At 38.1% G+C, this 11170-nt stretch overlaps 1 protein-coding gene across 1 annotated transcript; it reads right to left on the bottom strand.

The window, feature by feature from the left end:
- Positions 1–2055: 2055 nt before the first annotated feature.
- LOC132272399 (uncharacterized) lies at positions 2056–2910 on the bottom strand. The gene is made up of 2 exons (XM_059773557.1): positions 2479–2910; positions 2056–2328 (listed from the first exon to the last, which is right to left on the bottom strand). Exons 1-2 carry the CDS (start codon positions 2908–2910, stop codon positions 2056–2058), a joined length of 705 nt encoding a protein of 234 aa, XP_059629540.1.
- Positions 2911–11170: the final 8260 nt, after the last annotated feature.

The following is an 11170-nucleotide window of genomic DNA, read 5'->3' as shown; positions in this document are numbered from 1 at the left end:
CTCTGCATCTCATGCCATGTTTGGCCAAAATTAACCCTGTGTCATCGCCTTGTGTGCTAGAGACCTTCCTCCTGAATGATTGCCACAAACCCCTTCATGGATAGTCCGCAGTAGCTGCTGAGCTTCTGCAGGGGTTAAACATTTTAAGTATGGTCCTAAATAAGAGCTCCTGTAAAGTTGGTTGTGTACTATGGCATACTTTGCGGCATTTGATCTGATCTTTCTTGCTTCATCCCTCTATTCGGGAAAAACACTATCACGTATATACGTAATAATTGGATCTATCCAGCTCGGTTCATATGGTATAACATTCACTTGCCAGGGATCCGAACTAGACTGTTCCTCAAGAATAGATGGCTAGCGTAGTACCCCGATTGGAATTACCCTTGCTAGTGTTTCACCCGAATTTGACGCACTATAAGCCAACCGATCTGCATCTTCATTATGCTCCCTCGGTAACTGAATGAACCTGATCTGATCGAATCTTTGTACCTCTTTCATAACAGAAGAATGGTATGCCTCCATTGTCTCATCCTTTGTTCCATACTCTCCAGTCACTTACCGAATTATTAATTGCGAATCACTGAAGGCAACTAAACTTTTGACCCTTAACTCCTTGGCCAACCTTAAACCAGCCAACAACACTTCATACTCTGCTTCATTGTTGGTTGCTTTGAACTCAAGCCTAATCGCTTGGCACAGCGTAATGCCATTTGATGTTTGTAACTTGATCCCGATTCCTGCCCCCATCTGATTTGAAAAGCCATCAACGAAGAGCTTCCGTGAAGATTCTTCAAGGCATTCATCCAGCTCATCTACATCACATTCCAGTAAGAAATCAGCCACAGCTTGCCCTTTAATAGCCGTTTGGGGTTCATAAGCTATGTCGAAAGAACTAAGCTCTATTGCCCATTTCGTCATTCGTTCGGACAGATCGAGCTTATGCAAGATCACCCTAATAGGAAACGTGGTCAGGACGACTATAGGATGAGACTTAAAGTAATGCCTGAGCTTCCTTTTTGCATTTACCAAGGATAGGATTACTCGTTCGGCCTTTGAATACCTTCTCTCTAGCTCGGTCAACGTTTTGCTTACATAGAAAACCAGGAATTGCTTACCCTCATCACATCGTATCAACACACCACTGGTCGCAATGTTAGAAACTCCGAGGTACAGGAAAAGCTTTTCGCCTGGCACTGAGGCGTTTAGGACTGGTGGGTTCCGCATATATTCTTTCAGTTTGATCAACGCTTGCCTTTGCTCATCCCCCTAGGACTGTTTTCCATGACCCCTGATTGTATCGAAGAATGGCTTGCATCGGTTGGATAACTTAGAAATGAAACGACTCAGTGCCGCTATGCGTCCGGTGAGAGCTTGGACCTCTTTGATAATTCTTGATTCAATATTTTTTAGCAACGCATCCGCTTGGGCTGGACTAACCTCAATTCCTCTCTTGTTGACCACGTGTCCAAGGAATTGCCCAAATCCCACGCCGAACAAGCATTTAGTTGGATTCAGCCTCATTCCATACTTTCTCAGCACACTGAACACCTCCTGTAAATGTTTTAAGTGATGGTCCTTCTGTCTGCTTTTGACCACCATGTCATCGATGTAAGCCTCTACTGTCCTGCCCATTTGATCCTTAAAAATCTTGCTAACCAACCTCTGATATGTGGCTCCGGCATTCTTCAATCCAAACGGCATAGCCTTGTAACAATAGATCCCTCGTTCTATGACTAAAGAGGTCTTTTTCTCATCGCCTGGGTCCATCGGGATTTGATTATAGCCTGAATATGCATCCAGAAAGGTCAGTCGCTCATATTCGGTTGTCGCATCCACCATTTGATCAATCTTTAGGAGTGAAAAACTATTCTTCTGGCAGGCTTTATTCAGATTGGTGAAGTCAATGCAAACTCTCCATTTTTCATTCTTCTTTTGCACAACAACCACATTCGACAACTAATCCGGGTACTATACTTCTCTGATGAATCAAGCCTCCAACAATCGATTTACTTCATCTGCAATGATCTGGTTACGCTCCAGGATGAACCTTCTCTACTTCTGCCTCACTGGCTTGACGTTCGGATCTACATTAAGAATATGGCAAGAGACTGATGGGTCGATCCCTGGCATGTCGAGATGGCTCCAAGCGAATACATCAGCGTTCTCGGAAAGGAAATCAACTAATTGACGTTTTTCTTCCTCGGCAAGCCCGAAACCTATCTTTCTGGACCAATCTGGGCTTAAATGATCAATTTGAACTTCAACCAGTGGTTCCTCGGTCAGCACCAGAAGCTCCTCCTCTCCATTCATACTGAGGGGAGGCTTCTGTAATTGCTATTGCTCATCAGCAAATTGGGCAAGAGCTTTTCCCTTCCCTGAAGCTTTCAGAGTCACCAAGTAACACTCCTTTGCTGTGACCTGATCTCTATGGATATCTATTACCTTGCTCCCGTCTGGACTTATTCATCTCATCACCTGATGTAGGGTCGATGGGACTCCTTGTACCCTATGGATCCACCCCCTCCCCATCAGCAGATTGTAGGAGGGATGGATTTCCACCACCACGAAACTTTCGACAAGGTTCCTTTCAGCTGCACGGACCATCAACTCCACTGTGCCGATCGGTTCTACCCCTTTGCCATCAAACCCCAACAGTGGGTTTCCAGTAGACTTCAACTCCTTTAGATTGATTTCTAGGCGATCAAAGGTGACCCTTGGCATGATATTTGCACTACTCCCCGGATCAATTAGCACTCTTCGTACTAAACACTCTGCTACTGTCAAACTGACAACCAAAGGGTCCTCATAAGGAATCTGAACTCGCATCAGGTATGTCTTATCAAACCTTATCAGCATTGTTGAGCATTGTTGGTGTAGAGTGTTGACACTGCCTATTCGTCTCTTCATTTGTGCTTGTCAAAGACGCGTTCGGGTCAACTCTTCGGACTCTTTGGCTCGTTCAAGTCGACCATGAATGGCATTTATAATCCGAACGGGCTGGGTGTTATGGTGATTCAGCTTTTGATTTCTTTTGACTTGCTCAATTAGTCGATTCTGCTCTTGGGCTGGTCCTTGAATATACCTTGCAAACTCTCCCCTAGCGATCAGCATCTCCACTTGTCTCCTTAAGTTCCTGCATTCATTAGTCTGATGACCAAAATCACTATGAAAAGCACAATGTTTGGATTGATCCCTCTGCTCTAAAGGTTGTCTAATTGGCAAAGGAGGGCGAAACTTATCTTTATTCTCTTAGTATAGCCTTGCCAATGTAACTATAAGTGGAGTAATCAGGTCATCCTCCCTAGGCCTCTTCTCTGCCTTCCAGGAGGTCTGACATTGTGTAAGAACTTGCTTCTGCCGTATCTTCGCTTTGGACTTCTCTTCCGTGGAGATGATAGATGTCTTCCTAGCATTAGCTACTTCCTCCTCTTCCAGGCGTACGAAACCATCAGCTCTCTCATTCAGTTCGTCCATTATCTTCGGCATGTTTACCACCAGACTGGTATGGAACATTGTCCCTCGGGTCATAGCTAACTTGAACGCCTAAACTGCTGTGGAAGGATGGCACTCTATCACCATGCTCTTGGTTAGGTTAAACCTGATAAGAAAAGTTTGGAAACGCTCATCGTCATGCTGGTCATTACATACATTCATTCAAAATATCAATTAGGCGAATGGAACAACAAAGTAGAATTTAATTAAATCATGATAATTAAATCTTTAACTTCTAAAGCAACTTTAATTTGTCAAAATTTAATATATGCTAGTAAACAAGTCCTAGTTATTATGAATATCAAGTTAAAAACTCAATTAAGCTAATGGAACCTTTAAATTGATTTTAATTAATTCTTTAAATTAAAATATCTAGATTTTCATACTCATCCAAATGCTCTCAAATTAAAGTATATTAAAGAACATGCCAAGACTTAATTTAAAAGCATATCATAAGTTAATTTCATGCAAGATACGTCCATGAGAATAAAACTTTCATAAAAGATATTTATTAAATAAAAAGTGCAATTCTTATTCAAATAATCCCAATTTAATATATGTTAACAAACATATCTAAGCCTAATTTTCTAGCATGCCACAATTTAATTCTAGGTTGTACACCATCATGAGAATTAAATGTTAAACATAGAAAATAATTAAATTAAATTGTAGATTATGAACAAAAGCATCCATACAAGTTGTATAAGCCTCAATAGCTTGCAAGACAACAACGATATGAAACTATAACATCCCCTACCTCCATTTGAGATGAAATCTCAAATCCACATCCAAAGAAAAGTGCTCTGAATCCTACAAAACTTCTAGGTTTTGTCGGGGACAACAAGGTGATCAATAAACACCAAGGAGGTACCATGAAAAACCTAACTTGGCTTAAAACCCAAACTCAAAAAATGGACAGAAATGGGTTCCAATAAGGGGGAAAGGTAGAGCACGTCAAGGCGAACATAAAACACTAAGGCACTATGACTTTTTACTTAAGGGAAGTGGCCAGAAAAGAAGAGAGAAGGGTGGTAGCCCCTTGGCTGCCAGCCAAGAGAGAGGAGGGAGATAGAAAAATCTGACCTTTTCTCTAAAGACCTCCTATTTAAAGAAAACCCTAAAAGTGCCCCGAAAGGGCCTCGCCGGGTCTGGAAAAGTGGAATTTGAACAGATGTACTCAAACGGCAAAACTCTATGAATGAAAAAGAACCAAAATGAGAAAGTATGAACAACGGAAGAAACAACATCAAAAACCGAGTCCCGAGCAGAGAGATACATCCCAAACAAGTTTGGCGGCAACCGAGGTCAGAAACCCTAAAACTAAAGAAAAACAACAGAAGGAAATTTTAAGAGCACATGACTCGACGAAAAGTGAAATAAATCCCATACGAGGATGCAGGCTCAAAACAAGGCATTTAGCAATAACTTTCATTAATTGCAATAACTTCAAATGGAGGTAGGGGATGTTATAGGTTTATATTTTTGTTGTCTTGCATGCTATTGATGCTTATACAACTTGTATGCATGCTTTTGTTCATAATCTAGAATTTAATTTAATTATTTTCTTTATGTAAGATTTAATTCACATGGTTGTATATGCGATGGAATTACATTGTGGCATGCTATTAAATTAGGTCTTAATATGTTTATTAACATATATTAAATCAAGGACATTTGAATAAGTACTGAGACTTCGATTTAATAATTTTCTTTTATGAAAGTTTAATTCACATGATTGTAACTAGCATGAAATCAACTAGTAATCTAATATTAAAATATGCCTTGTTATGTCCTTTAACCTATGACATTTAGAGTTGTTTTAAAATCTAAAGCAAATTAATTAATTAGTTTAATTAATTTTATTTGAAGTGTTTTATTTACTTAATTGGATTTTTAACTTGATATTGTAGATGACCATGCTATGTTCTTTAACATACATTAATTTGAGACTATTTGGAATTGATTTGAAATCCAAAGAATTTAATTATTTTTATTTAATTAAATTCTATCTAATTGTTCCATGGATTTAATTATGTATTAGAAGCTGTTTCTATATATAAATCATGGATTTAGACTTGTTGGGTGTGACAGCCCAAGTTTTGCAACCCGGTGTGTCAGTGATGAACTGAAGGTTGACCGATAATGGATCCGAAATGTGAAAGCGAAAGATCAAACCAAAGTCTATAGAGATATAAACCATCCCTAAGACACCAATGTGACCTTCCATGAAGTCACAGAACTCAAAGAAATAACCAGAAGTGGAAGCTAGAATAAGAAGGGTCGAATGGTACCCTATGGCACCAATGACAACCAAAATAACGAAGTCTAGTTCAAACTTGACCACGTATGCCATTAAATGGCTTAAACAAGAAAAAACAAGATCCTATGGGAACAAACAGCGGAGTTAACCTGTCTAGGCAACAAACCAAACAAAACCCACAAGGCAACATCATTTCGGTCGTCCGAAATGATGCTTCGGTCGATCGAAGTGAACCTAGAAAAGAACGGAAATGAGCCTTCATTTTGGTCGACCGAAATGACAAACTTGCAATGCACCAAAATTGAAAAAGAGACTTTAAGTCTCATTTGAATCCCCTATAGCATGATCAATTTACACTATATGTTATTGTGTGATGATGTGAACATACACACAAGTGTAATATGGCATTTTAAATATGCTACAATGGCTTATGGCCTTATTATACAATTCATTTACAAAATTTGACATGCCAAACCTCCAAAGTTAGGAAAATTACATTTCACAGGCTAAACTTGAAATTTAAATACATACACTTGAACTTTAAAGTTTGTAGCCCTTGGCCTTATGTCATATATATCAAATACATTGCAAAGAGTGTACTCATGTACACACTACATGTTTAGAATCAAATATACACATTTTGACAAATAAGACTACAAATGGCATTTCAAGCCAACCTTTACAAAAATGGAACCTTCAAGTCCACTAATCACCCAAGCATAATGAGAATCTCAACCTTGATTCCTGTACCTGAAACAATATCCCCAGTAACTTCGGGGTGAGTAACATAAAGCTACTCGTACGAAATGAGCATGCATAGACCTAACGTTTTACAAATTTGCATAGTTTAATCATTGTGGTTCATTCTACCTAACATCTATGTCGAAGGTGAGACTCAGGAATCATCCTAAGCTACCTTAAATCAATTCTAGCATAATCACATCATTCATGCAATTATAAACAATATAAGGGCATGCTATACAAAGCAACAAGATATAGATTCTCAAAGTTATCAACTCGAAATCTAAAATACGAAAACAAATAAAGTGGGTCATGCCACCTAACGTCTATGTTCCAAATGAATCTATAGGATCATTCCTAGGGTACATTTGGACATTACAACATAATGTACTTAACAACATCAAAGTTTACAATGATTCATTAAAAAATTATAAAACATGAATGTACTTAACAACATTAAAAGCATGTTATAATTTATTCAAAATCGTAATGCATAAATGTACTTAACAACATTAAATCGCCAATAACCAAAATCACAAGTCACAATTAAACATTGGTTGTCAACTTGGAATTGAATTCGAAAACAAATAGTGGAAGACTTGGACATCACGTCTCGGAATAAACCAAGATCAAAACGGTTATTCCGAGCATTAACCCGCTGGGATGAACACCCTAGTGCACACTATAAAATGGGGAGAACTCATACCTCCTGCACTAGAGCCACACTTTAGCCATATCTCTGTAACAATATCCCAAGTGACTCCAAAATAAATAAGTTAATAACTTATATACTTATTAAATAATACACGAAACTACCTTTATGCACAAGTAGGTTGAAACCACACAATACATGCTCTAAATCCACAACTACTATAGGATGACAATGTCGAATCTTCAGAGTGCGATTCGTTACATGCTATAACAGTATCACATATCGAATCTTCAATGTACGATTCGTTACACGCTATAACAATATAATTCAATATTGAAAACATAAACTCATGAATCCATTACAAATCCAAAATCATGATTCAAATATACAATCAATGTCAAACACATGATTAAATCATTAACGCAATAGAAACGGAAATTAATTACATAACCTAATTAATTTCTCTAGGTTTCAAATCTCAACCAAATGATCCCTAATTAATACATGTCAAATAACATAGCATGGTCATTACATATATCACATCAAGAACTTAATTAGGCCATTGGAACAATAAAATGGAATTTAATTAAATCATGATAATCAAATCCCTAAATTCTAAAACAACATCAAATGGTCCCAAATTAACATATGTTAGTATACAAATCCTAGTTATCACCAATATCAAGTTAAAAACTTAATTAAGCCAATGGAACCTTTAAATAGATTTTAATTAATCCTTTTAATTAAAATCTCTAGATTTTCATACTCATCCAAATACTCTCAAATTAAATTATGTTAAAGAACATGCTAAGACTTAATTTAAAAGCATATCACAAGTTAATTTCATGCAAGGTACGTCCATGAGAATTAAACTTTCACAAAAGATAATTATTAAATAAAAAGTGCAATTCTTATTCAATTAATTCCAATTTAATATATATTAACAAACATATCAAAGCCAAATTTTCTAGTATGCCACAATTTAATTCTATGTTATACATCATCATGAGAATTAAACCTTAACCATCGAAAGTAATTAAATTAAATTCTATAACCTAAACCAAAGCATGCATACAAGTTGTAAAAGCTTCTAAAATCATCAATACCACATTAATATAAACCTAAGATACCCCCTACCTCAATTTGAGATGAAAATCTCAAAAGCCACCAAAATAAAACCGCTTTGAATTCGATGATACTTCGAGCTTTTGTCGGGGACAACACGGTGAACAAGAACCCCAAGGAAGTCCCATCAAAATCATAACTTGCCTTCAAGCCCAAATTTTAAAAATGGCCAGCACGAGATTCTAATCGGTGGAATCGAAGGCCTCGCCAAGGCGAACATAAAACAGTAAGGCACTACGGCGTTTCATTGAAGGGAAGAAGCTCAACAGAGGAGAGAGAAGGTGGAAGCCCTTGGCTGCCATGGAATCCAGCCAAGAGAGGGGAGAGAGAGAGAGAAATCTGATTTTTCAATTAAAGACCCCTTATTTATAGAAAATCTCAAAAGATGTCCCAAAAAAGCCTCGCCGGGTCCGAAAAAGTGAAATTCGAGCAGACGCGCTCAAACGGAAAAACTCCATGAACAAAAAAGAACCAAAATGAGGAAAGATGAACAACGGAAGAAACGGCGTCAAAAATCGAGTCCCAAGCAGAAAGATATGCCCCGAACAAGTTCGGCAGCAACTAGGGCCAAATACCCTGAAACTGGAGAAAAACGACTATAAGAAAATTCTAAGTGTACATGACTCGACAAAAAGTGAAAATGAATACTGTACGAGGATCCAGGCTCAAACCAAGGCATTTAGCAATAGCTTTCATTAATTACACAATGGCAACTCCAAAAAGTGAAAATTGTACTAATGACGCAAAATGAAAATATTTTAAAAACCCATAAAATAAAATACCTTTAAAAGATATTTATGAAAAACACCTCAAGAAAAGGAAATGTTTCTGAAGAACTGTGCATCCATGCCCCTATGCACACCAGAAGCAACCAGAGTACTTTTCTCCAAAAGTAAAGATACATATTTTGTGGAAACCACTTATAATGAAGATATGTGAAGTCAAAAACCAACTCCGAACATAAAAAGTGAGGTTATGCCAACAAACTAACAAACGGGGAAAAGACAAAATAGGAAAGGGACGAAAAGTGAATAGTGTCCAAAAAGTGAAAATATGGAAATGACTCGGTCCTCAAAGGAAGTTGTCAATCCAAAGAAAAGAGTCTTGAATACAATCCCCGAGCACTCAAGATGACACTAAGTGATGAGAAACCGAACTCAGAAAGGAAAAGATCAACGAAAAAAAAATATTCGTAAAAATCTGAGAAAAGGAAAGGAAGGAAAATGACTGGGTCATTACAACCTTCCCACCTTAAAGGGATTTCATCCCCGAAATCCATCCCCAACAAAACAAAAAGGCGAAACCGGAGTAACTACGGAGTACATCTCCGAGTATCCCACTCAACATGCTACAAAAGCAATCCCAAAACTGAAGGAGAACCCACAACCCAATGTCATGACAGGGAAACCTCTCAAAAGAAAAGTGACCACATGGCCATACGACAAGTTGAAACACACACAAAACCCAAGGTCAGATGAGGGAATGGGAGACAATAATCGAAAGCATCCCTCTTGATGAACCATCATAAGGAACCAAAAACAACCACCAAAAAATCTCCAAAATAACCACGTATCAAATCAGGGTACTGAACAAAGATGATGTGGCAGTACGAATAGCGACCAGAACCCACCCACAACGTACTCAAATGTGTGGTAGCAATGACAGTGCCTAGTGCCCGCCCACACTTACTCGTCGGTAAGGTAGCATCGACGACAACTGGCACTCGTCCCCAATACACAACTTTGTACAGTAGCATGACAGTATAGGGCACTAATTCATAACTTGCTCCCCACTAGGTCTACCCATGAAACCTCTTGATACCAATGACATCAATGTTACAAAACGATCATGGCCAAAAATAATGTAGGAACCAAGCATCTGTGAGAGTTGGAATATAGTCCAAAGACGTTCCAGACCATCCTGGCCAATCCCAAACTCTGACAACAATAACATAGGCACCATTATGCTTAAGGCCCCAAATCCTCAATACAGCAAAACCAACATCTCCAACGTCTCAAAATATTTCCTATTAACAACATCAATCAAGAATCCATAACTTGACAAGCAAATCAAAACCTCCAAAAATCAAAATGAACCTCACTATAAGACATTTCATCGAAAGTCCCACATATCTCCCTGAAACAGATCAACTACAAGACTACACTGTAATCAAACATCATATCCACATCCCTATCATAGATAACTAAATCTTTGAAATATAAGTCCACCAAGTGGCACACATATCAAAATCTCGACAATCAAAATCACGAAACGAGTCTTTTAAAACCATGCTTGGCTGCACGAAGTTAAATCAAAATTCCTCAATTTCCATCCAAGAACAATCACTGGAACTACGATTCCTCAAAACCATGCCAAGTAATAACTAGGATGAGAAAACTCCACAAATAAGCCATATCCAATAGCGATTCTCCAAAACTTCTCCTCAGAGTCAACCACATTTAAGTCTCCTAAATTGAAACAAGTCTCCCAAAGACATTCTTAAAAGAACATAGAGCTTACCTCAAGAATCAAATAAATCCTCAATGATATGAACACAAGTCCCTGTGAAATGATCTCACACCAATCAACTCACTCTGAGCACCACAACTCTATCAATAACCACAGCAAAAACTCCCCAAGGGAAAACATGAAGGAAAGGAACCACCAGTCCTAAGAAGGATAACACCACGACTCCATCTCTGAAATAAAAGACAACAAGGTCAAAGACTTTGCCCCTTACATGGAAGTAAGTCGACCAAAATCAATTAAATCTTCACCAAGGACTCAAGATAACAATGGTGATGTGACGGCCCAAGTTTTTTAACCCGGTGCATCAATGATAACCCGAAAGTTAACCCTATAACGGGTCCAAAATGGGGAAGCAAAAGATAAAACCA

The sequence above is a fragment of the Cornus florida genome, unplaced genomic scaffold (genome assembly GCF_030987335.1).
Source record: "Cornus florida cultivar Cherokee Brave unplaced genomic scaffold, ASM3098733v1 CherokeeBrave_3.0.0_Hap2_Chr09, whole genome shotgun sequence".
NCBI lineage: Eukaryota > Viridiplantae > Streptophyta > Magnoliopsida > Cornales > Cornaceae > Cornus > Cornus florida.
This window is presented reverse-complemented; position numbering and strand designations above follow the sequence as displayed.